Source organism: Pinus tabuliformis, chromosome 9, assembly GCF_031772625.1.
Source record: "Pinus tabuliformis cultivar Carrire ecotype Pingquan chromosome 9, CPIR1, whole genome shotgun sequence".
NCBI lineage: Eukaryota > Viridiplantae > Streptophyta > Pinopsida > Pinales > Pinaceae > Pinus > Pinus tabuliformis.
In genome coordinates, this window is record NC_142307.1 from 333100863 (window position 1) to 333128759 (window position 27897).

Sequence of the window (27897 nt, forward strand, 5' to 3'; positions counted from 1 at the left end):
GAGCTAATCTTAGCCGTTTATTAGGGACTTAATCTCGGCTGTTGATGGAACAACGAGAAAAGTATAAGAAGAGGCTTGAGGGTTAGTTGGAGAACACACTGAGGGAGACCAGTCAGTTCGATTTTTGGAGCAGGGTTAGCTGAGAAATTCGAACTAATGATCTGGAGAGTAGCAGGAGGCAACAAGTACGGAGCAGAGAGTCAAGATCAGCGACAGAAGACCAGCGCAGAGGCAAGAGAGGCAGACGCAAGGCCTTTCAGGCAGACGTTGAGACAGACACAAGGCCTTTCAGGTAGACGTTGAGGCAGCAAGAGACTGCACAATCACTAGAGGGCCTGCGTGGGTGACGCAGAGAGGCCCAGAGCTGATGTAGACAAGCAAAGGCTAACGCAGAGTGTCTGGGAGCTACGCAGAGGTCAGCGAGGCTGACATTGGGACTGGGAGAAGTGCTGGAGAAATGTTTTTGTCTCTGCTGGGTAAGCCAGTTTGGCATCCGGTTGTACTGAAGAATTGCTGAATAATAAAATCTTCCCTTGGTGCATCGGTTTTCCCACATTGGGTTTTTTAGGGACTGTTGTCCAAAATATCTTTGTCGATGTGTTGATTCTTGTGCATGTGTTTGTTTCTGTATTATGGTGTGATATATGCAGCAGAATTTATTTTAATGTTTATTGAAGGAATTTCATAAATAACTTATTGAAAATAAGTAGGCAAAGTAAATCAGATGTTGCAGTGATAGAATTTTCACATGGTATTGGAGTGAGTAATCAGAGATAGGAAGGGAAAATCAGTTATGGGTCGAGACCATGGTGCAGAGGCATCCACGTCAGGGGAATTGCACAAATTTTCAGAAAATTGCACAAGGGATTTCGATTTCTCCATGTTGGCTTCCAGGATGGAAGAAGAAGTGGCTTGTATGACTAGTTCTATATCATCAAAAGTATGGTATATAGACAATGGAGCCTCTTGGCATATGACGGGAATCAGGGAATGTTTCTCAGAGTATCGAGAAGAGAAAATGAACTTTCAGATCATCATGGGGAACAAGGCAAAGTGTACTCCAGTAAGGAAGGGTACCATAGTTTTTCAAATAGAATCGAGAGAACGATTCCACGCTACAAATGTGTTGCATGTACTAGGATTGGGGATGAACCTACTTTCTGTGTCGCAACTTCAAGGCAAGGGCTATGACGTCTACTTCATTAGGAGAAGGTATATGTCAAACACCCGAGCTGGAAAAAGAAAGTGCAGTTGGCATCAAAAGTAATAGGTTGTACAGATTACAACTAGAATCACCAATGGCACTAGTTAGCAGTCATGGAGACAAGGACATGAACGAACTATGGCACAAAAAATGGAACATTTGCACCATGGGGCTGTGAGAATTCTCAAGAGCACTGTAACAGGAGTTCCGGATCTTAGTATGGAACGAGATGATGTATGCAGAGGATGTGCTCTAGGAAAGTATGCCAAGGCAACATTTCCTAGGACTAAACACAAGGCCAAGAGTGTACTAGGATTGATACATTTAGATATCTGCAGACCTATGTCCACCAAAGCTCTTAGTGGTGCCGAGTATTTCCTTACCTTCATTGATGACCACTCAAGGAAAACTTGGATTTATTTTTTGAAAACCAAGGACAAGGTTTTCAGTCAATTCAAAGAGTTCAAGGCTCTGGTGGATAATTTGACTGGGAAGAAAATAAAAGTTTTGCGCTCAAATAATGGTGGAGAGTATGTCGATAACGAATTCATTGATTTTTGCACTAAGGAGGGCATTAGAAGAGAGTGGACAACTCCCTACAATCCGGAGCAGAATGGGGTGGCAGAAAGAAAAAACAGGACCATTGTAGAAGCAGCTAGGGCCATGATGTATGATCAGGATATGCCAAAATTCCTATGGGCAGAAGCGTGCAACACAATAGTCTATGTTCAGAACAGGACTCCTCATCGGGCTTTGGACAAGATTAATCCAAAGAAAGTTTTCACCAATGTTTTTAAAACCGGAACCGGTGACCGGACCGGTCCACCTAATGAACCAGTTTACCGACCGGAACCGGTCTAACCGGCACTGGTTTGGTCTAAACGAACTGGTTTTAAAAAAATACATTAAATAATTAATTTTTAATGAAACAAAACTATTTTTAAGATGTAAAACCATGATTCCAAGCCAATAGAGACAAAATATGCAAAGTTTGCTCATTTATATACCATGTAAAGGTGAATACATCAAAATGGCACCGAGTGCAATACATATCATCAACAAAATAGCAAAATACATAACAAATGAGGCTCTAAATGGCCTATAAAGTCCAAAAACATTGCTGCAAGCTATGAGGCCATTGGCCTACTACAAGTCTACAGTATACACATGATCAATCATCAAGTTCATTACCACTACTAGTAGTAGACACAAGATCATCATCAGGAGCTACATAGACATCATCTGGTTCAGAGTCTGAGGATGCCTCAGCCTGATCTGCAACCTCAGTATCAATGCCACCAATGACAATAGAAGTGGACCTAATGGAAGCACGAGTTTGTCGACCTGCATGACTAGTGCCTTCCATTGGTTCCTTGCCTTTCCTTGATGCCGCTATTGATCCTGGTTCTGATGCCACCACATAATCTGCTTCATCCCCCGCCAAAGCCATGTCGATATCAAAATCAGCCTCAAACACAGGTTCTTCAGTCTCCTCCACCCATTCTGATGTTGGATCAATATCGTCCAACACAATGGGATCTAGATCAAGAGTTTTCCTTATCATTTGGAGCTCTAATTGCATTTATTGTTTACCCCCAAACCATGAAATCTTGAAAACCATTAAGTCTGCTGAATTTTGAGTGAAATCTAAAATTCTAGTTTCTCCATATGAAATCCAATGAGGTCGAAACCACTCTCAAACATCCTGAGTCATTTCATGGTAATGTTAAAAATTTAAGTAAAAGGATGAAAATGAAAATTAAAGGAAATGTCACTTTTACTTTAGGAATTTAACATTACCATTAATTGCCAACATTGTTAGGGTTGAAACACCCTTAGTCCCCCCCCCCAAAACCCCTCAAACACAGTCAAAAACATGTTTTTTTTAACTTTATGGTGGTTGTGCCTAAAACCAGCCGGTTTGTTACAAACCGGCCGGTTCCGTCCTAAACCGGCCGGTTTTCACCGGTTAGGGCCAAAAATCGGGCAAATGAAGGGTCTGACCGGGTTTTTAGGTCGGTTCGGACCGGCCAGCTAGCTAACCGACCGGTTTGACCGGTTACCGGTTTTTCTGAGCGGTTTTTAAAACTATGGTTTTCACAGGGAAGACACCTGAAGTCAGCCATTTCAGGATATTTGGGAGTTTAGCATATTGCCACATACCCGAGGAAAAGAGGAAAAAGCTGGATCAAATTGCGGAAAAGGGATATCTAGTGGGATATAGCGAGAATGCTAAGGCATACAGAATCTATGTTCCACGGAGCAGGAAGGTAGTGGTTCAACGAGATGTAAAGTTCATAGAGGACAGGGCTTTCAGAAAATCTCGTGAGATGCCTTCCGAGGAGCAGTCAAAAGAAGAGACATTGGTTAAACCTCTTTAACCAACAGAAGTAAAGAATTCTTCCTCGGATCAGGAAGATTCACAAGAAGAGAAGGAGCTAACAGAGGCACTTTCTGGCAGAGGAGGAGCTAGCAGGGAACTTCGTCAGATTCTGCGAGATGCAAAGGACTTCATCGGCGCGCCAAGAAACAATAAGAGGGAATGAAAACAACCAGATAGATATTAGGCTTTAGTAGCTTAGGGTGGGGAGCTTTCCAGTTTCCAGCAGATAGCTCAACATCAGGTTTGGCTAGATGCGATGGTAGAGGAGTACAACTCCATAATGGTGAACGATGTTTGGGAGGTAGTGCCAAGGCCTCAAGACAAATCAGTAGTAGGTTCGAGATGGATCTACAAGATCAAATATGCTACAAATGATCTGATAATGAGATCTTAGATAATTATTACGGTATTACAAACTCATGTGCATGGATTTGCCTATGTTACTTTGTGCAATGGATCGATAATATTGTGAAATACATAGACAATGAAGCAGTTAAAGAACATAATAGACAAACACACATAAACATAGCAAGTTTAATAAGGAGTTCACCCAACACTCTTGGGCTACGTATCTTGGTCCAGCATTTAGTGGTGACCTTTCTATTATGTCTTCAAAAACAGAGTTTTACAGAAGTGAGCTCAATTTGAGTCACACAACAGATACAAAACAACAAGGCTTTACTTGGATCCCCCAAGTCTTTCTGAGTACACAGACTCTCCTCACTGATTCTCTGTCTCTGTTTGCTCTTTGTCTCAGCACTGCCTGCTCTGTTTTCTATCACTCTGTGGCTTTAAAGCCAATCGGCGCTGTTTGTTCGAGCCAATCGGCTCTGTCTGTTCGTTTCTCCTTCTCGGGCTCTCTGGCTTCCCGGCCTCTGTCTGCTCAGATCCCCCTCTGAGCGTTAGCAATCATTGCTAAACGCTTTCAGGGATGGTGGCCACCTGTTTTGTAATGGAATGGGTCATCGGGCCTTTGAAATCCCCAGCAACAGCGTTCTCTGTGTTCACAGAGAAATACACTAAAAACACAGGAAATTCGCCAAACTGTCGTTTATCGGATTTGAAATACTATAAATTCCCCTTATAACTCCTATTGGGTCCGCCTTTATGTCGCTTATCACATCTCCACCGTTGATTTGAGAGATTTGGATCCAACGGCTGAGGTTCATTTTAGGCGGCTCATTCGTACGGGGGTTAACCGCCCGAAAAGGGTGGTTTTCTCTCTCCAGGGCTTGGACATGTGGCAGCTAGTGTATGGGCTCGGGCGGAGCCTGACCAAAACCACTTATCGCCTACGGCTGCCCGAAATCCCGCTTGTTTCCTTTGTATTAAAAAAATACATTAAACACTGAAAAACCCCGTAAAATGGCTTTAGACGGACTTGAAATATTATGCATATGCATTCATAAACCCTTTCAGGTCCGGTTTCATCGCATCGATGCGTTTCCTTCGTATTTTGTTTATTTAACGAAAAATGCAAATACAAAGGAAAATGTTGTTTTACGAAACTCAAAATATATATGTTTTTATTTATAATCCTGTCGGGTCCGGCTATCGCAGTCGCATGAATCGGCCCCGCTCCTCTGTGTTGCTCCGATGCGATATTGCGATATCACAATCGCATATCGCACATACCCTCGGGCCGTTTGTAAGCGCTCCTCTGTAATCACCAATTATGATATCGCGATTCAACTTGGGCTGTCGATCTGCGCGCTTGATTGACGGTCCTTGTTGACCCCGCTGATCACTGTCGCATATACCATGTGGTCTCCGCTGATAGCTTCCGCTTGCCATCGCCGATTGCGATTTGCCGATTGGATCTAGACCGTTGATTGGCCAGATCTGACAACTCCCATGCAAAGTGGTTTTAAGTCGCCGATACTCTGTTTTCAATGTTTTCTCTATGTTTTTGCCTCCTGATAGTGTAATCCGACTTTTTAAAAGGCTCTTCTTTTGTGATAGTCTTGAATGTTTAGAAGACTTTGAAGACTTAGAGGGTTTTCTAGGATCCATTTGGATCACGCCTTCCCACTGAAAAGGCTTTTGGACCACCAAAAGTTGGTTTTTAAGCATCAATCAAGTGAGGATACAACTTCCTCACTTGTCCAATCTCTATCCATCTTGCACTGCTTGGTTTTGAACCTTTGAGTCCAATTCTGAGGTACTCAACATCCCCTCTGCGCGTAGTTCTCACCTTCCTGTCCAGAACTGTATCTTCCTGCAACTCATTGAGATATTCAGGCAACAGATCATCAATAGAAGGCAACTGACTTTGCTCTTCGGGATCTTCAATCAATGAAGGTTCATATAGTCTCAAGTTCTCTACATTAATGACTGAATAGATATGCATATAAGCTGGCAAATCAAGGCGAAAAGCATTCTCACCAATTTTCTCAAGTATCTTGAAAGGCCCATACCTTATTGGCTTCAGCTTCTTACCTTCACCTTGCATTCTGTCTTTGCTGATGTACAGCTAGACTTGATCACCAACTTGGAAGCTATGCTCAATTCGATGCTTATCATGCCTTGCCTTGTACTTGGCTTGGCTTTTTTCCAGCTGTTCCTGCACTGCCTGGTGAATTTCTTGGATCTGTTCAATGAACTTGGTTGCTTTGTCCACATCACTGTGTCCATCAACTGCTATGTCTTTACTAAAGACAAAATCCAAGGGAGACCTTGGTATAAAACCAAAACAAGTCTCAAAAGGAGATCTTTGTGTAGAAGAGTGTTTAGCACAGTTGTAAGCATGTTGCACATAACACAAATGTTCATCCCAAAGCTTGGGATGCTTGCTGTAATAGCCTCTGAGCAACTGGATCACTGTCCTGTTGACCACCTCTGTTTGGCCATCTGTTTGTGGATGAAATGATGTGCTCTTTTTCAATCTGGTGTCCATCAACTCCCATAGACTAGACCAAAACTTCCCAACAAATCGGGAATCTTGATCAGATACAATAGAAGTGGGTAACCCAAAACGAACCCATATGTGCTGAAAGAACAACTTTGCTGTTTGTTCAGCTGTAATCTGCTTGTTACAAGTTATTAAAATACACATTTTGCTGAACCTGTCCACAATAACATATAAATAATCATGACCCTTTCTAGATTTTGGCAATCCTCCAACAAAGTCCATGGAAACACTTTCCCAAGGATGAGAAGGAAGTGGAAGTGGAGTGTACAAGCCTAGTTTCCTATTGCTGGGCTTGCTTTTAGCACACATGCTACACCCTTTAATATATCTAGAAACTGTTTCATGCATTCTTGGCCAATAATAGAATCTTTGCAGCTGTGCAACTGTTTTACTTACTTTTCGGATTATGTTAACTCTTTCAGTTTGAGGAATGCATAACTTTCCCATATGATACAAGAGTTGGTCCTTAACATGATAATCCAATTCTTCTACTTGTTTGCCATGACTTAAAGTTGCATATACATCTTTAAAATCTACATCTTGAGCATATTGTTCAATGTAGTTTTCATGCAATACTGAATTATGCTTAAGTATAGTAGATGCATTTATGATTTGTCTGGATAACATATCTGCAACCTTATTGTGTATGCCTTTCTTATATCTGATGACAAGATGAAACTGTTGTAGAAACCCCATCCACCTATAGTGTCTTGATTGCTGCAATTTAGTTTGTGAGTGCAAATATTGAAGTGGTTGATGATCTGTATGTATAATTGTTTCTTTACCCAATAGGTAACGTTTCCACTTTTTCACACTCTGCACTAATGCATACAACTCTTTATCATATGTGGGATAATTAACTACTGCAGAATTAAATGTTTCAGAGTGATAACATATGGGTTTACCATGTTGCATCAACACTGCTCCCATGGCATAGTCACTGGCATCTGTTTCAATCTCAAATGGTCTTTGAAGATCTGGCAATGCTAGTACTGGTGCTGTACTAATATTTTCTTTCAAGGTGTCGAAGGCTTTCTGTTGTTTGCCTCCCCACTGAAACACCTTGTTCAATCCTGTTAAAGCATTTAAGGGAGCTGCAATCAAGGAAATGTTAGCAATAAACTTTCTCCAATATTGTGCTGCTCCTAGGAAGCTCAGAACTTCTGTAGCAGATTTGTGTTTAGGCCAGTTCATAATGACTTCAACCTTAGAGGGATCTATCTTCAATTCACCACCCCCTACAATATGACCCAAATAATTCAAAGATGTTTTGCCAAATTCACATTTTGATAACTTAACATAGAGATTTTCTCTTTTCAAAACATCTAGAGTTTGCTTTACGTGCTTTAAATGTTCTTCCCATGTTTTACTAAAAACAAGAATGTCATCTAAATATACAACTACAAAATCATCAATAAAAGGTCTGAGTCCATCATTCATAACTCTCATGAAAGTGGCAGGAGCATTAGTTAAGCCAAAAGGCATAACTAGCCATTCATACAGCGCTTGCTTTGTCTTAAAAGCAATCTTCCATGCATCTTGTTCTGCTACTTTGATGTGATGATAGCCACTACGCAAGTCCAACTTGGAAAAGTAAACAACTTCTTTCAGCTGATCTAATATATCATCAATGCGAGGAAGAGGATAACGATTCTTGATCGTTATTTTATTCAATGCTTTATAATCAATGCACATCTTCCACGAACCATCTTTCTTTCTCACCAACACAATCGGAGATCCACATGGTGATGTGCTTGGTCTTATGAACCCTTTATCGAGCAACTCCTGTACCTGCTTCTTGATCTCTGCATTCTCTAAAGCGGATAACCTATACATTCTGATGTTAGGCAATGGAGCATCTTGCTGCAAATGAATATCATGTATTATTTCCCTTTTGGGTGGCAGACCTTTTGGTTCTTGAAATAGGATATCATATTCTGAAACAACTTTTTCTAAATCAGCTTTCTGTTTAGCTTCACAACCTTCAAATGCATTGGTTTTATCAAGGGTCTTTTCCTTTACAACCATTAGTAAAAATTGCTTGCATGAATTTACAATTCTTTTCATCTGCCCTAAGTTTATGAGAGTGCAATTATTTTTGAGCTGATGAGCGCTTACAATATGTTCTATTCCATCTTTTGTGAGTTGATACTTATTTTTCAGTTCTATAGAAAATGGCTTTTTTATCATACAAGTAAGGACTTCCTAAAACAATACCAAATATATCCAGGGGAACTATATCTTACTCAACCTCATCTACAAAAGTTGACCCAATAGCAAACCTAAGTTTACATTGTCTAGTCACTTGTAGCTTTGCTTTATCACATACCCAACCTAATGGATATGGCTTCTTGTGAGGTGTTGTTAGTAAGCCCAACTTCTTTACAATTGTTTCAGAAATCAAGTTTACTTGTGAACCACTATCAAATAAAGTATCAATCTTTTGATGCTTGGAAATAACTCTAATATGAAAAAGCTCATGCCTTTTCCTCTCATTATCTTCATTATCAATAGATTGTGCAGAATTACTAGTAGATGCTTCAGAATTTTTACCTTTTATACCTGTGGCTGTGACTGTTGTTTCATCACCTGAGTCTGACCCCAAATCTTTCTGAATAGCAGCAACAATCTTCTTCTTCTTACCACCAAACTTCTTGGGTTTCAGCTCTGGATGCAAAGACCAGCAGTGTTCATCATCATGCCCATCCTTCTTGCAGTGAGTGCATGAAGGTTTATATTTCTGTACAGTGTTTGTCTTCCTCTCCTTCCATTTGCTTCTTCTTTTCCTTGTTCTTGCTTGTAGTGGGTTTTGATGATCCCCCAATCTCTGGGTTCACATTCCTGCCTTTAGCCTCTAGATGTGTAGCCTGAACTGATACCTCATCTATGCTAGTAGGGTTAAACATGAGAATGGTGTGTCTCAAATACCTATGTAGACCACCTATATACTTCAACAAAGTTTCAGGTGAGTCTAGAGAAATGCATAGAGTTAAAGCTCTTTTTCTAAATTCCTGGGTATAGAAATGTACGCTTTGCCCCTTTAATTGGCGAAGAGTTTGCCAACTCATCATTGCTTGCTGCATATAAGCTAGTGGATAGAATTGTTTTCTAATGGCAGAAACAAATTCACTCCAGGTAGAAAGAATTTTACGATGCTTCTTCAAATCAGCTTGTGTCTTGCCTTCCCACCACACTAGGGCAGTGCCTCCAAGGCGAAGGCTGGCCAGCTGAATCTTTCTCCTTTCTGAATCGATGTTCTGCACCCTGCAATATACATCAATTTGTCTAATCTAGTTATCTAGCTTTTCTACATTTAATTCTCCATCATATATTGGCAAATCAAATTTTACATCTAATTTAATCAAAGATGTTTTCTTCTTTTTATTTTCAGGGCTAGAAGGAGGTGTTGATAGAGGAGGCTCTTCCCTTTTCCCTTTGCCTTTTGAATGGCCATCTAGAAGAGGTTCCTCTGTTCCTTTGTCTTGTTTGGAGGTTGAAGTACTTTCACCTCGACCTTTCTTAAATTCTCGATACATCTCTTCTACCATGGCTCTCATGGTCATGAAACTGTCCATGAACTGAGAGTCTGATTCCAAGGGAATTTCTTCTGCCATTTTCCTCCTAGGATAGACTCTTCCAATTTCTGGGTTAGCCTCAACTAGTTCTCCTTCTCCTAATTTGAGCTTTGACCTAGTTAGCATTCAACAATCCAGCACAAGCTTGTCTAACCTTAGCAAACCTAAAGCTCTGATACCACTTGATCTGATAATGAGATCTTAGACAATTATTAAGGTATTACAGACTCATGTGCATGGATTTGCCTATGTTACTTTGTGCAATGGATCAATAAGATTGTGAAATACATAGACAATGAAGCAATTAAAGAACATAATAGACAAACACACATAAACACAACAAGTTTAATAAGGAGTTCACCCAACACTCCTGGGCTACATCCCCTGGTCTAGCCTTCAGTGGTGACCTTTCTATTATGTCTTCAAAAACAAAGTTTTATAGAAGTGAGCTCAATTTGAGTCTCACACAACAGATGCAAAACAACAAGGCTTTACTTGGATCCCCCAAGTCTTTCTGAGTACATAGACTCTCCTCACTGACTCTCTGTCTCCGTTTGCTCTCTGTCTCAACACTGCCTGCTCTATTTTCTGTCACTCTGTGGCTTTAAAGCCAATCGGCACTGTCTGTTCGTTTCTCCTTCTTGGGCTCTTTGGCTTCCCGGCCTCTGTCCGCTTAGATCCCCCTCTGAGCGTTAGCAATCATTGCTAAACGCTTTCAGGGATGGTGGCCACCTGTTCTGTAACGGAATGGGTCACCGGGACTTTGAAATCCCCAGCAATAGCGTTTTCTGTGTTCACAGAGAAATACACTAAAAACACAGGAAATTCGCCAAACGACCGTTTATCGGATTTGAAATACTATAAATTCCCCGTATAACTCCTATCGGGTCCACCTTTATGTTGCTTATCGCATCTCCACTGTTGATCTGAGAGTTCTGGATCCAACCGCTGAGGTTCATTTCGGGCGGCTTATTCATACGGGGGTTAACCGCCCAAAAAGGGTGGTTTTCTCTCTCTAGGGCTGGACACGTGGCAGCCAGTGTATGGGCTTGGGCAGAGCCCGGCCAAAACCACTTACCGCCTACGACCGCCCGAAATCCCGCTTGTTTCCTTTGTATTAAAAAAATACATTAAACACTGAAAAACCCTGTAAAATGGCTTTAGACGGACTTGAAATATTATGCATATGCATTCATAAACCCTTTCGGGTCCGGTTTCATCGCATCGACGCTTTTCCTTCGTATTTCGTTTATTTAACGAAAAACACAAATACAAAGGAAAATGTTGTTTTACGGAACTCAAAATATATATGTTTTTATTTATAATCCCGTCGGGTCCGGCTATCGCAGTCGCATGAATCGGCCCCGCTCCTCTGTGTTGCTCCGATGCAATATTGCGACATCGCACATACCCCCGGGCCGTTTGTAAGCGCTCCTTTGTAATCGCCGATTGCGATATCGCGATTCAACTTGGGCCGTCGATCTGCGCGCTTGATCGACGGTCCTCATTGACCCCGCTGATCGCTGTCGCATATACCATGTGGTCTCCGCTGATAGCCTCCGCTTGCCACCGCCGATTGCGATTTGCCGATCGGATCTGGACCATTGATCGGCCAGATCCGATGGCTCCCATGCAAAGTAGTTTTAAGCCACCAATACTATACTCTGTTTTTCAATGTTTTCTCTATGTTTTTGCCTCCCGATAGTGTAATTCGACTTTTTAAAAGGCTCTTCTTTTGCGATAGTCTTGAATGTTTAGAAGACTTTGAAGACTTAGAGGGTTTTCTAGGATCCATTTGGATCAACAAACGACCGTGTTGAGAAATACAAGGCCAGGTTTGTGGCTAATGGGTATGCTCAAAAGGAAGGAATTGACTATGAGGAGACCTTTGCCTCGGTAGCCAGGTATGCATCTATTAGGACTGTGATATCTCTTGCAGCTCAGATGGGGTGGGAGATTCATCAAATGGACGTCAAAACGACTTTTCCGAACAGGGTAATAGAAGAAGAGGTATACATTGAACTACCAGAGGGCTTTGAGACACATGAGAAGAAGTCTCATGTATGTAGATTGAAGAAAGCCTTGTATGGGCTGAAACATGCACCTAGAGCATAGTATGGTCAAATCGATGGCTACTTGCAGAAGATGGGATTTGTTAAGAGTGACGTGGATCCGAATCTCTACTATCTGGTTATAGAGAATGAGCCGCTAATCTTAGTATTCTATGTGGATGATCTCTTTCTGACAGGATCATCCAGGCTCATTGGGGATTGCAAGAAGAATCTAGCCACAGAATTTGATATGAAGGATTTGGGACTAATGCATTACTTCCTAGGGTTGGAAGTTCGGCAGCAAAAGGGAGAGATCTTCCTTGGGCAAGGGAGGTATGCTACAGAAATCCTGAAAAGATTCAAGATGGAGGACTGTAGACCCATGGCTACTCCAATGATCACCAAATGGAAGAAGATTGATGCATCAAAAGACAAGGATGTTGATCCCACCCTATACAGGCAACTCATAGGGTCCCTGATGTATCTGGTCAATATCAGGCCAGACATTTGCTACGCTGTCAACACCCTCAGTTAGTTCATGGTGTAACTGAAGAGGGCGCACTGGGCAGCAGCTAAACACGTTCTCAGGTGTTTATAGGGAACAGTTGATTATGGACTCTTGTACACCAGGGGTAAGGATATTAGATTGAGTGGATTTACTGATGCAGATTGGGCAGGAAGTTCAGTGGATCGGAAAAATACCTCTGGGTACTGTTTCAACATTGGATCAGGAATGACTTCCTGGTGCAGTAGGAAACAAAAGTCCGTGGCTCTGAGCTCATTTGAGGCAGAATATATGGCGGCGAACACAGCGTCGTGTGAGGCCATATGGCTTAGAAAACTGCTTGTGAACCTATTCAGAAGGAAAATGGAGGCGACCAGGCTCATGTGCGATAATCAGAGTTGCATCAATCTCTCTGAGAATCTAGTGTTTCATGATCAGTCAAAGCATATTGATATCCAGTGTCACTTTGTCAGAGATTGTGTCCAAAAAGGAGCTGTGCAATTGAGCTACACTCGTATAGGAGAATAGGTGGCGGGCATCCTCACCAAGGCCCTTGGAAGGACAAAGTTTGATTACTTCAGGGAAAAGATGGGGATGATAAAGAACCCGTTTTAGTAGCAGAAATGGGGGTGATAGCAGCATGAATGCAGAGGGAGTTGTAGTGCGAATGTAGTGTTGGGAGAAAAGGACGAGCTGCAGCGCGGATGCAGAGGGAGCTGCCGTACAGATGCAATAGTGGTAGTAGCAGAGTCATGGGCAACATTACAGGATGCAGCAGTGCAGAGGATGTTGGGCAGGGAGGCTTAGCGTTAGCATAGGGACTGATATCGGATGATCAGGGTGATACTTAGTGAGGAGTATCACTAGAGCATAGTCCTCACCAAGAGGGAGTGTTGATTTGGGGTAGCATTGAATGTGCTCTAGCCACGAACATTGGTGGAGAGGCTAAAGCACATGAGTTCTCCAAGACCTAGAAATGGTTTGGGCAAAATCTAACCAATTTGGAAGATATTAAAATAATTAATATTTTTAATGGAGTCCCTAAGTTTAAACTTAGGGAGAATAAAATATTAATGTGAAACTGAGTTAGAATGGTCCAAAAGTCATGGATCAAGCCAGATCTAATCTTAGCCGTTGATTAGGGACTTAATCTCGGCCGTTGATGGAACAACGAGAAAAGTATAAGAAGAGGCTTGAGGTTCAGTTGGAGAACACACTGAGGGAGACTAGTCAGTTCGATTTCTGGAGCGGGGTTAGCTGAGAAATTTGAACTAGTGGTCTGGAGAGCAGCAGGAGGCAGCAAGTACGAAGCAGAGAGTCAAGATCAACAATAGAAGACAAGCACAGAGGCAGGAGAGGTAGACGCTGAGGCAACAGGAGACTGCGTAGTCACTAGAGGGCCTGTGTGGGTGACGCAGAGAGGCCCAGGGCTGATGCAGACAAGCAGAGGCTGACGCAGAGTGTCTGGGAGCTACGCAGAGGTCAGCCACGCTGACATTGGGACTGGGAGAAGTGCTGGAGATTTTTTTTTTTCTCTATTGGGTAAGCCAATTTGGCACCCAGTTGTATTGAAGAATTGCTATATAATAAAATCCTCCCTTGCTACACCGGTTTTCCCACATTGGGTTTTTTCGGGGACTGTTGTCCAAAATATCTATGTCGATGTGTTGATTCTTGTGCATGTGTTTGTTTCTGTATTATGGTGTGATATCTGCAGCAGAATTTATTTTAATGTTTATTGAAGGATTTCATAAATAACTTATTGAAAATAAGTAGGCAAAGTAAATCAGATGTTGCAGTGATAGTTTCACACTTCTTCAGGGGTAACAGGTTCTCAGAGTACAGGATCACCTGGTGCAAGTTCATCAGGCATAGTATCTTAGAGTTCAAAATCTCCTTTGGTTATTTCAGGGCCTTCGTCGCTTGGAGGAGAGGCACAAGTTGAGGATTTTCCCATACCACCACAGGAGACTACTGCAGGGAAGAGGAAGCCAAGATGGCTTTGGGAGACCCTGAAGGAGGTTCAGGAGGCAGCTGGGAGACCCAAGTGGTCAGTGAGGGAGAGTGGACCGCGAAAGAGGTTGGGCGGGTTTGTGGCAGATGTTGTGGAGACAAAATCAACTAGTTTTGAGGAGGCCGCTAAACAATAGATCTGGAGGGATGCCATGGTGGAGGAGTATGCCTCTATCATGAAGAATGATCTCTGGGAGGTAGTGCCATGACTTGATGGGAAGTAAGTGGTGACTTCCAGGTGGCTCTACAAGATCAAACATGCTATGGATGGCAGCATGGAGAAGTTCAAAGCTCAGTTTGTGGTGCGGGGGTTCTCACAGGTAGAGGGAGTTGACTATGAGGAGACCTTTGCACCAGTTGCTCGTTATACTTCCATTAGAGCAGTGATATCTATAGCAGTTGAGATGGGATGGAGGATTCACCAGATGGATGTGAAGATCGCCTTTCTCAATGGTGTTATACAGGAGGAGGTGTACATTGAGCAACCTGAGGGCTTTGAGTTGCATGGGAGGGAGTCTCATGTATGTAGGCTGAAGAAAGTCTTGAATGGAGGGAGTCTCATGTATGTACGCTGAAGAAAGTCTTGTATGGACTGAAGAAGGCACGAGGGCATGGTACGAGAGGGTAGATGCCTATTTGTAGCAGATTGGTTTATAGAAGAGTGATGCAGATCCGAACTTATACTTTATCTTGGTAGGTGATGATCCATTCATTCTGTTTCTGCATGTGGATGACTTGTTTATTACAGGGGAGGACGACTGATCCAACAGTGCAAGAGAGATCTTGCTTCAGAGTTTGATATCACTGATATGGGGTTGATGCATTACTTTCTGGGGTTGGAGGTTTGGCAAGAGGATGGGCATATCTTTGTTGGCCAGGGCAAGTATGCAGGTGATATATTGAAGAGATTCGGTATGGATGGTTGTAGGCTTATGGCTACTCCTATGATCACCAACTGGAAGAAGCTACATGCATTCGATTCCGAGTTGGTGAACCCCACTTTGTATCGACAACTGATTGAGTCATTGATATATCTGGTCAACACTACACTAGATATTTGTGTTGCAGTCAACACATTGAGTCAGTTTATGATGGATCCTAGGAGAGTACACTGAGTGGCTGCAAAACATGTGTTAAGGTACTTATAGGGAACAATGGATTATGGCTTGGACTATGTTAGATTGATTGGTTGCATAGACTCAGATTGGGCTGACAATGTTAGTGATCGAAAGAGTACTTCCAGATTTTTTTTCTCATTGGGCTCGACAGTTGTGTCATGGTTCAACAGGAAACAAAGGTTAGTGGCATTGAGCAGCGCAGAGGTAGAGTATATGGCAGCTAGTCAGGTACGGTACGAGGCATTGTGGCTTTTCAAGATGCCTCATGGTTTATTTGGTCAGATGTTGAGACCAACTACGATTTACTATGATAATAAGAGTTGTATTAAACCCTTTGAGAATCCAGTGTTTCACAATTGGTCAAAGCATATAGAGATCAGATACCACTTCATTAGAAACTAGGTTCAACGAGGGGTAGTGAAACTTGAGTATATATCCATTGATGAACAGGGTGCAGACATTCTCACCAAGTCTTTTGGAAGAGGCAAACATGTTTTCTTCAGAGAGATTGGGAGTGGTCAACAACACCTTCCTCAATAAGAGGGAGTGTTGAAAATAGTACCAAGGAGAGGTGTTACTAGGCTTTTATCCCTTTTAGCCTAGTGAGCACATTAATTACTTTTGTCTCAATGACATTTATGAGTTATATTAATGTCATGGGTGGAAAAGGTACTTAGAAGTGTTGTACCATGTACTTTTTCTAATATTAAAGTCACTTGTACTTTATAAAGTGACTTTATGTGTAAAGTACTAAGTGTACTTTTCTAATATTAAAGTGAGGTGAAAAATCACTTTATGAGAAAAAATAAAAAAAGTACACAACTTGAAAAAAGGTACTAGGAGACTTTTAAGTGATGGGGCCAATGTATGAGGGGGGTCATTTGGGAGAAATGATCTCAACCACACATCTTGAGATTTGAGGATTAAATCTCAGCCATTGGATCTTAGGTTTAGGGATTCAATCTTTTCCAAGGAGACAAAAGAGGAAAATGGAGGCTCATTCTTCACTTCACACTTGAGAGAGAGCATGAGGAGAAGAGGGGAGAGGAGTAATTTTCATGAAGGAGGAGAAATTGCAGCACTAAAAAGAGGGCTCGAATTTCTAGAAGGAAGACCGAACTAGGGGCACGATTTTCTAGGAGAAAGAGGAGCGCAAAAATCGAGAAACAACAGCTTGAATTTTGAGGAGAGGCAGCAAAAATTTTGAGGCAACATGCATGAATTTCGAGTGAGATTTAGCTGCTGTTAGGCCCAAAATTCATGGCACAAATTTCAGGATTTGCTACTACAAGTAGCACAAATTTCGAGGTGGTCTGCAGTTGTCTTTAGGCACGAAAATTGATGCAGATAATCACCCTTCAGCATAGATTTCGAGGCACCTTTCAGCACAGAAATTGAGGCAGGGTTTGCACAAATTTTGAGGTAGAATTTGGGCACAAAATTCGAGGAGCTGAGCTGTGAAAAAATGCAGAAATTCTAGGAACAAAATTTGGGGAAAATTTGAGTTGTTTAGTGGGCACAAATTTCCAGAAATTTGCATTTAATGCTACAGCAGAAAAGGGAGATAAGTACTGTGTTTATTTTATGTACTTATTCTAAATTTCTCAAGCAATAAAATCCTCCTTTGAAGATCGATTTTTTCCCAAGAGGATGTGGGGTTTTTCCGGGGCCAACTTGAACAAAAACTAGTGTCTCAAATGTGTTGAATGCTTCCATAATTTTAGCATCAACTATCAACTGATAGGAAAGTGAGAAATTAGTAGAAGCACTCTTTAATGTTTGCAATAAATGCATATTGAAATTTACATCAGCGTGTCAAAACATGTGGGTTGGGCCTAAATAAACACATGCAAACCTAAGTCACAGGACACGTCCTCCAAGGTCTCATGTCCCGTATTTAACGTGCCGGACACGAAAAATGCCGTAAAACGTGCCGAAAACGTTTTTGAACGTGTCCTGGAAAACATAAAACGTACTTTGTCGTTTTCTTCGTGTCCTAGTAATGGAAAACGAGTTTTCTGAGTCTAAAAAACGTTGCCCTAACGTTTTTTCTCCAGTTGAATACGTACCCCACGAAATCAATAGCTTTAAAGCCCATGTAATTATTTTTTCAGGGTTCTTTTGCTATTTTCCTCCGATGCCGTCACTCTTCGTCGCTATATAATCGTTGTGTGGAGCTGAGTCATCTCCTTGGAGTTGTTTGGTCGCTGGAAAGTTTGGCAACTTGGCAGCGTGTGTGAGGTTCAGGTAAGTTGTAGACCATATGGCATAGACGCAGTTAAAACTTAAGCGGCAAGCCCGTTAAAAATGCGTTTGATTCGTAACAATGACTAGCTAAGGGCCTGAGGCTATAATAAGATGTCCATTGTCACCGTTCTCTACACCCAAGATTTTCCCTCTTCTTTCGTATCTAGCAAACTAGTTCTAGTTAAACAATATATATACAGTTGAGGGAAATTGTATATCTGGTTCTGCCAGAAAATATGGCTTCCCAAAGGGTTCTCCACAAGGTAGGCTTTGCTTGAGAAGGTGTCATCAGAAATTATGTAAACATAAAAGGAAACATCCGAGATTGCATACTGTATGGCTACGTATCACTTGCCTGATTACTACACTATTTCTCTCTCTATTTAAAATACCTTAACTATTATGGTGTCTTAATACCATTTCGTGTGTAGCTTACGTTGTCGAATTCCGGGGCCGATATACAAATATAAATATGTCTACTCAGACACACTATCATCTAATCAAATGTTACGATAATATAATAATGATTATGTCAGACAATTTTCAACCCACTAGGTTTTCATTCGAGCTATTAATTTTCTTTGGTTTTTGAAATCAAATTTGTTTTGGTTACGATTATATCAAAAGAGCTAGCATGCAGTGTACCTACTGTTTAACAGTTTAATATCAAAGTACATATCTATAAATTTATAATCTTTGTTTCATTATTGACCCCCCAAAACACAGTTGGATCTGAATCAAGACCAAGCACATCACATTCTGATTTCTAAATTCTGATTCTTTTTATTTTTTTTAAATGAACTATGAACTTTGAAGTAATTATATTTTAATTTGATTAGATAAGCTGCAGCCTGCAATTTAATATGGATCAAAAACTATATATATATATATATTTTAATAAATATATATAAAACGTGTCCCTCCTATCCTGTTTCCAGGTTGCTGCGTTTCGTATTGAATACTCGTATTTACGTGTCCTTCGTGTCTTGTGTCCTCGTGTCATGTGACTTAGATGCAAACTTGTAAACTGGGTTAAGGGTGCATATCATTTATTTTCTACAATATATATATATATATATATATATATATATATATGTTTGTGTGTGCCGTTTCCTTGGCGTATCGTATCCATATTTTCTGAAAATTTGCCATATTCGTTTCAAACCCGACATCCATATCTGTTCCCGTATCCATTTCAGTGCAACTTAGCTTTATACTTTGGAGGCTTAAAATTAGGGTTCTGTGATAAAATCTTTGGGTATATTTGGTGAGGAAAAAAAAAATATGTATGTCTTGCCTTAGCGTAGTTGTTTGAGTGATTCATGCCTGTTGGAGTTCATTAGCTGAGCTAAAGTTTTTCTTTATTTTCCCTAGCTAGGGTTTAGGAAAAGTAGTGGTTCATAGTACATACTAGCCTTGAGAAAAGGTTACAATATGTACATGAATTTAATCTTTAGCATATTAGTAAAGTTTTTCAACTGTCCAAAAAAGTGCAAATTCCACATTTGATTTTAAATCATATATGTTCTTCATTGTATTTTACTTGATGATTGGACATAAGTAAAAGGACAATTTTGTGGAGTTATTTGACGTCATCATTGAAGAATTCAAGGGCTGTTTTGTTTCTGCTATATCTGCTGTTTCAATGCTGTTATAGCTGCTGTAAAATCGAGTTTTCAGATCTGGTTTATGTGTGATAAGTTGGCTATGAGTTTTGAAAACATGTCTAGACAGTTTGCTATCTTTTCTCCTTGGATTGTTTAGAAGATTGGGTTGTTATAGAGGGAAATATTATCTTTTACTATTCCTTTTTATACTATATTTTATAACATTCCCAAGGTTGATATTCACAGGGTTAAGATCTGAGAAGCCTATAGGATAGAGGTGAAATTTCTGTTTTGCATTAAAAGCCATTTGCCGAAAATTCTACAATTGCATGGCTTTATAAGATGTGTTATGAGCTTATTGGTTGGTTTCCTATGTTTTAAAGATTGAGCATACTAGTCCTACAAATGTTGACCTAGAATATAGCTTGCAAACTAAGAAACCAGATTTGTCCCCCCTCGCCCCCCTCGTGTCCTAAATCCCACGAATCGGACATGATTCTTTAGGACACGTGTCTAATTCTCGTGTCTAGTGTGTCTTGGAACGTGGGGTTCTCGTGTCTGACGTGTCCTGGAGTACACCCATCTATCATTGTTGAAGATTGCAGATACACGGTTTGCCTCTTCATTCATCATGTTGAAGAGGTTGAGGGAGGTCAAGACCGCTCTTGGGGCCATGGTTATTTCAGAGTTTTGGTCTTTTTGGAGAAAGGCAGATCAAGCAGCCTCAGAAAGAGTCAAGGACACATTGTTAGATGATGCTTGGTGAGAGAGGTTAGATCTCACTTCTAAGGTCATGGACCCTATCATTGCTTTGCTACGATTTGCAGATTCAAACCAACCCATCCTAGGAGAGGTTTATGAGGGATGAGATTCCATGATTTAGTTTGTGAGGACCATTATTTTACAGAGTGAGTGCCCTGAGTATGAGACATCATCAAAGGCCTTCTACACCACCATACATGATATTCTTGTTAGTAGATGGGACAAGAATTGCACACCTTTGCACTGTTTGCCTTACTCATTGAACCTAAAATACTACAACCATGAGTGGATGAATGGTGGACTAAGTTGCACGAAGCGCTGAAACGTTTCGGAGTTTCTGAAACGGGTATGTTTAGAAACGTCACCTCCCAAAAATGGAAACGTCGACCAAACGTTGGCCGAAATGTCATATATGTATATATACATAAAAAGAACTTTATAAATAAGTGAATAACACATTATCTTGCAGGAAAAAAGGGAATAAGACCTATAGATGACAATTTAGAAGGAAAACCAAATCTATATTAACTCTCATAGATGATTACATTATGGTTGAGTTTCAATTGAGTTTCGAAGTTTCAGGTACGGGTACGGCCCGAAACGCCAAATTCCTAGAAGTTTCATGCAACATAGATGGTGGACCTTCCTGCAGATTCCCTTCTCACATGGATGGTGAAATTTCATAGGGGAGAAAGGATGCATTGAGGCACATATTTCAGGATAGAGCATTCGTTGATGAGGTGGAGGATGCCTTTGCAGAGTTTTCCATTGGTACTGGGCAATTTGCAGGCTATGATGTGATTAGAGACAGGGGGGCAACAAGCCCTCCTCTATGTTGAGAAATCAATGCTAGTAGAATTAGGGTTATATTTCTCTTTCTTGATAATTACTTATGAATTATATTGGCTTCTTTTACTTATTTGTTATATTATCTTTCATCAAGAAATTACTAAATTATGTATGTATGAAGATCTCAAAAACACAAGACACAAGATGTAGGCACTCTGTCAGGGAAGAACCCCTATCTAGGGGAAAACCCATTCAAAATCTCTTCCTTCAGTAGTTTTCTTGAGACTCTTCAACCTAGACACAGTCCTCCTCCAACCACCAAGTCAACCACCTCTTCCAACAACTTCGACCCAGAATTTCGACTTTGAAGCAACAACACTTCAACCCAGCAACAACAACAACAACTTTGACTAGACAAGAAAAACTTCAATATCCCAGGGAAACTCAAACGAGAGAGAGAGAGAGAGTCTAAAACTTTGATTTTCTCTTTTCCTTCCCCTTTCTCCAACTTGCACTTCTTCTAGCCTCCTCTTCTTCGCACTTTTCCAACTCTTTCTTCTGGATATCGAGCTTATGAATGAGTGAGAGAGTGCTCCAAATGAATTCGATCTCCTTGTATATATAGGCTTGAGGTGAGGTCGAATTTCCCTGTTTGAAGCCGACTTGATCTTCTTGAGGCCGACTTCGTGTGGAGGTGTCAAATATCTAATTTGACTCAATAATAAATATTTTTACATGATTCAAAAGCCCAAGAAGGGTCTATTTAAATGGAAGATGTCTTTAATGACTCAGAAGAAATCCTAGAAGTGTTCAATGGGGACTTTGACCTAAAACATGATGACCCAAGCATGAAACCCATGCTTTAATAAGTCATTGTGATAATAATGAAAATTTTCTTTTTCATTCTTTTGACAAGTACATTACATAATGACTCAAATACATTTATGAAGACCGAAACTAGTTACATTTTTCAACACTCCCTCTTAACTAGGGAGGGATTCATAATAACATATACAAGTACAAGGAAGATCTCAAACCATATGAATTATGAAGAGTTTAGGCACCGCAATGCCATGGACTAGATTCTTGACTAGGGCAATCTATCTAAGGTCCTCCAACAATTTAGGCACTCACATTGTCATTGACTAGATTCCTGATCAAGGCAATCTATCTGGTTGGGATTAAGATGGACTAAAGCTTTCAACCTCTCTAGGTACCTGTTACCCACCACCTGTGGGTAGTGTGTATGGGATTTTTTTTTTCTCCTAGATGGTCCTCGGCTGACAGCCAATAGCCCCTTGTAGCCACCAGATAGCACAATGTGCCATTTTCTCCGCCACCTAAGCCGGTCATGTGGTCCCTCAATCACTTATCATGAATGTATGTTTGAAGGTGGGCCTTCCGACCCCAAAGGTATGGCTTTTCATTGGTATAGTTGAGTAATTTTCCTTACTTGTCATGGGCGCTTTTGGACATAGATTAGTGGGGGGATTTGACAGAAAGAGTGGGTTAGGCTTATATTCTTGTCTCCATTGCCCAATTTCGTGGTTACCCTTGTATCCTAGTTCCATGGGGTCTCCTTTACTGACCATTTGGCTTTTGGGTTGGCACTACACGAGAAATCCCAATTTTGGTTGCGTAGTCCCGCTTCGCGATACCACTTACATCATTCCCCCTCCACTCATTTTACCCCCATTCATCTATTTTCCTGTCTAGGTCCACATGTGTCCACTGGGTCCACATAGGGTTAGCCTCCCATTCCCTTTCCCCACACCTTGGGTCGGGCCTGGAACGATGCCCCGAAGGTTGATGCAGCTAAAAAGAAAAGTAAAAGCATAATTTGGCCACTCCCAACAAGAAATGCACCACAAAATGCAAAAGATTGCTGGGACATACAAATTTAGTGCGTGGGCAAAAGCCAAACATGAACTTTACCCCTTATCCATGGTCATCACCCTGGCTCCTATGGGCCCTAGATGAGCCCCCTCTATCATTAAGGAACACATGATTGTCCCAGTGGGCAATGAACCGCCCCACCTTAAGGGGGTATTCATTGCTACATCTCACACATCATGCTCTCCATCCCCTAGAGCCCCGAGCAGTTATGAAGAAAAATCAATAAAAGGAAAAAGGCATATGAAGCAATGAAACAGGAATCGCCGATTCCGGCGATTAATCGCGAGTGAAAGTCGGATCGGCCGCTAAAAGTCCCGTTTCGAATCTGGGCGAGTCAACTCGCGTTGACCGAGTTTAACTCGTGGTCAACGCGAGTTTGACTCGCGATTTATGCGATTTCTGCGATTTCCGGCGATTTTAACGAGTCCCGCCAAATTGGAATAGGGTTTTCGCGGGTTCCGGTTTGCCGCGTTTTCGTTTATAACATTCCCGTGACTTGTTTAACTGTTTTAACGCTGATACATTGCCGCTTTTGCGTTGATAGCATTCCCGCAGCCTTCGAAGCACATTCCCTGCCGAACGACGAAGCCTGGACGAAGCCGCATTCGAACTTCGAAGCACCCTGCCGAACGACGAAGCCTGGACGAAGCCGCATTCGAACTTCGAAGCACAGTCCCTGTCAGTGAAACTCAGGTCACAGTTTGGCGATTAAGTGTGAGGTATGCAATGCGCATTAATAATAAGAAGCATTGATCTATTGAATCGACTGTCCGAGGCTTGGGTACCGGTAGCTACCGTAGCTTGCATCGCATTTTGATTTGATATACGTGTATCACTGAGTCTACGTGTATCGCACTGAGTCTTGAGTCCTTACGACGTAGACTTCCTTTGATCTAAGTTTCTAACTCCTCAAAACTTCAACGATCATTTGCTTCTTTCATTCCTGTGCACACTGTAAAGATTCATGACTGTGTCACTGTAATGATCACCGAAGTCTTCAGGGATGCCCGAGTTCTGTGAATCTGTTCACTGTAATCAGTGAATCACTTACCGAAATTGCAGAGGATCCAAATTTATAAACTTCTGTTACAACTTACCCATACAAAATCATCAAACTTCTCACTGTAACTGTGATGCGAAATTCTCAGAGACAGATCCGAATTTTCCTTTGTCTCTCTGTTATGATCCGAGCTTCCTTTATAATAAATATATCCTCAGTGCCAGACTCTCTCTCTCTCTCTCTCTCTCTCTCTCTCTCTATATATATATATATATATATATATAGTAGAGATCCACAGAGACAATAAACCCATCACAGAGAATTCATAGCTCTGAGATTGATAATCTTAAAGCAAGCAAACTGTGTATTAAATCACAAAAGGAACAACGCTTATGTTCAATCAAGAGACTGCTCATACAATTGAGATACTGTGCCAATATGTCGAGACTGTGATCATTCATCATACCAATGAGTCCAGAGTCCAAAGTTTGATGACTGTCCACTCTGGAATCTGCAATAGGATGCTTTCACTGTGAGGAATGCTCTGTCATTGAAATACACTCCCTAACACCAGATCCATGATTCCATACACTGCTGATTCAAGTTTCAAACTTTCAACAGAGACCATATTTCTATCAGCAAAACCTGAACAGTGAATACTGTACAAGCCTACAAGGCTTCTTTCATGACTATCTTGGTTCACACCAGAGGAGTGAAATGTATGAGAATTTGATCCATATACAGATGACCAATGCTCTACCCATACTACCCAGTCAGAGTTACAGATATGAGTGTTTTGTCCATCTGTCTTCATTTACTTTTTTAAATTTCTAGCATATTTTAAATTTTTGGATGATTTTTAAATTTGATTTTTTCTTGTCTTTCACAGGAGCCACAAATTAAATAGAAGCCGGACTCCAAATCTTAACAGAAGCCACAAATTAAACACAAGTTCAAAGCAACAACAATGCCGAGAGAGAAGGACTTTGCTTGGGCTTATTGTGACAGGATTCCTGGAGACCCCAGGCTCCTTTGTAAATTTTGCAAAACAAAATGTAGTGGAGGCATTTATAGGTTCAAGTTCCACCTTGCACAAATAACTGGCCATGATATAGGTATTTGCGACAAGGTTGACGACAATGTCAAACACCAAGCAGCCTTGGCCCTTGAAATGTTAGAGCAGCATAATGCCAAGAGAGCAAAGCAAACTGCTGAAATAGGAAATGTTGGAGTTGATACTTTTTCTGCCACTAGCCCCATGTCACCTCAATCTGCTGAATCCTCAATGCCGTTCCCAAGTTTTCCACACATGCCTCCAAGGCCAAGTCAAACTCAAAGCCATGCCAGTCCTTCAACTCCTTCCTTGAACACTGGAGGTGGAAACATAAACGCCTTTTTTGCTCCCCGCACAAAACCCGGTTCCCAACCTACCTTGGATGGCACTGGTTGGAAAAAAAATATCCATAGTCAGGCAAGGAAGGCCATTGCTAACTTTTGGTACTATTCTGACATACCTTTCCACTGTGCCAGAAGTCCTTATTGGCAAGCTATGATTGATGCAATTGCTGTTGCAGGTCCAGGGTTCAAAGCCCCTACATCAGAGAGCCTTAGGACAGATATGTTGTTAGAGAGTGTTGAAGATGTCATGCTTGTGCTAGCTGAGTTTCGTTCATCATGGGTAGAAACAGGGTGCACCATCATGAGTGATGGATGGACAGATCAGAGGAATAGAACTTTAATAAATTTCCTTGTATCTTGTCCCGCAGGCACAATGTTTCTCAAGTCAGTGGATGCTTCAGATAAGGTTAAGACTGCCCAACTTATCTGTGAAATGATGGAGGAAGTCGTTCAAGAAGTGGGAGAAGAAAATGTTGTACAAATTGTCACCGATAATGCAGCGAATTATATGGTTGCTGGTAGACTTTTTGAGATGAGGCACCCCACTATTTTTTGGACCTCTTGTGCTGCCCATTGCATAGATTTAATGCTTGAGGACATTGGTAAGCTTCATTGGATACATGAGGTTGTGGAGAAGGCAAAATCCATAACCAAATACCTATACAACCACACTATTGTCCTAAACGCTATGAGAATATACACTGAAGGTAAAGAAATTGTTCGACCTGCAGTGACTAGATTTGCAACAAATTTCATATCTTTGCAATCTGTGGCTGAGCAAAAGATAAATCTGAAGAGGATGTTCTTGGGACCTGAGTGGATGGGATCTAAACATTCCAAGACCCCTGAAGGCATCGAAATTGCTGCACTTGTGTTTAATGATGGCTTCTGGAAAGATGCTGAAGAGATTATTGCTGTGACGGAGTCCCTTGTTAGAGTTCTCAGGTACTTTTAGTCTTTTAAATTTTTCATTTTTTAAATTTCATTTCAAGCTTCTTTTTATTTACAATGTTTCATATTTCTTTAAATTTGAATGCTTGAACTTTCAGGATGGTTGATGGTGACAAACCCGCTATGGGTTACATTTATGAGGCGATGGATCTCGCAAAGGAGGCCATCAAAAGAAGATATGGGGATGATGAGACAAAGTATATGCCTCTTTGGGACATTATAGATGCACGTTGGGATAGGCAATTGCATTCCCCCTTACATGCTGCTGGGTACTTCTTAAACCCACAATATTTTTATGATAAGAGCAAATTTAATGAGGATGGGGAGGTTGGCAGAGGACTTATGACATGCTTGGAAAGGTGCTTCCCTGATCCAGAACAACAAAGTCGTGTCTTTTCCCAACTACAAGATTATAGGACACCATCTAAATTGTTTGCCTATACCAGTGCTATAAGACAAAGGTCAAAGATGTTGCCAGGTACCCAGCTTGAAGGCTTCATCAATTCATTAAATTTGTTTAAACTTTATTTTGTATGTTAAATGTTTTATTAAATTTTATTTTCTTTTTAAGTTTTTACTATTTACTAATTTGGTACTTCTAGTCTTCTACTCACAAACCCTTACCACTTGCTAGGTCTTTGGTGGCAAAACTTTGGTAGTGATACGCCAGATTTGAAGAGATTTGCCATTCGAATCTTAAACCAAGCATGCAGTGCTTCAGGTTGTGAACGCAACTGGAGCATGTTTGAGAAAATACATTCTAAGAAGCGCAACCGATTGACACAAAAGCGCTTGAATGACCTTGTATTTGTCCATTACAATCTATGACTTCGCAACAAACAAATACAAGGTGAGATTCGAGAGCTTGAATTTGAAGGTTTCATAATCTAGTTCGTACTTTAAAAGTTTAAAGTTCAAACTTCAAAGTGAAATTTTAATTAACATTTCAATTTTCAATGTCTCATGATAATGACAGGTATTGATCATTCACCAATTGACCTTGAAGAGTTAGATTTGCAAGCTACAAATGCGGCAGAATGGGTTCAATTAGATGAGCCTCCTCTTTTCAGCCTTCATGACTTGGAGAACTTTGAGAGTCAAGCAAGCGAAGGAGCGGGAGGAATTGCTTCTAGTTCTCACTCTTAAGAGTCTTAGACTCTTAGTTGCTGATTTTTTTCTGATTAGTATGCAGTTTTTTACTTTTTTGTAAACTTTTAGAAGCATATGCTTCTAAGGACTCAAGACTCAGTGCTTTGGATCATGTGTGGACTCATAACATATATGAGATACTTATTTATTCATGATATTTTGGACATCTATTGATATTATGCATTGTTTGGACATACCTTTATCCAATATTAATGAAAAATGGTTTTTTTAATTCAATATATGTGTATATTTTTATTTAATGAATTCGCCGATTTTTTCCCGATTTTTTCCCGATCCGATTAAAACTTTCGCTCTTTTGGCTCGTCGATTTATTGCCG

The 27897-nt window shown here is 40.9% G+C and overlaps 2 protein-coding genes across 2 annotated transcripts in view; both read left to right on the forward strand.

Moving 5' to 3' along the window:
* Nucleotides 1-27897, forward strand: part of LOC149148561 (uncharacterized) — a 147115-nt gene that overhangs the window by 103754 nt on the left and 15464 nt on the right. The window lies entirely within an intron of this gene.
* LOC149148562 (uncharacterized) lies at nucleotides 157-27238 on the forward strand. Its single transcript, XM_089439069.1, has 7 exons — nucleotides 157-292; nucleotides 14541-14679; nucleotides 15391-15554; nucleotides 23606-23780; nucleotides 25136-26404; nucleotides 26509-26888; nucleotides 27045-27238. Exons 1-7 carry the CDS (start codon nucleotides 157-159, stop codon nucleotides 27236-27238), a joined length of 2457 nt encoding a protein of 818 aa, XP_089295195.1.

Coding starts and splice junctions, on each gene's coding strand:
- LOC149148562 (XM_089439069.1), top strand. CDS start 157: ATGATCTGGAGAGTAGCAGGAGGCAACAAGTACGGAGCAGAGAGTCAA. Junction 23,781..25,135: donor GTTTGGCGATTAAGTGTGAG/GTATGCAATGCG, acceptor AGGCATTTATAG/GTTCAAGTTCCACCTTGCAC. Junction 26,405..26,508: donor TCCCTTGTTAGAGTTCTCAG/GTACTTTTAGTC, acceptor TTGAACTTTCAG/GATGGTTGATGGTGACAAAC.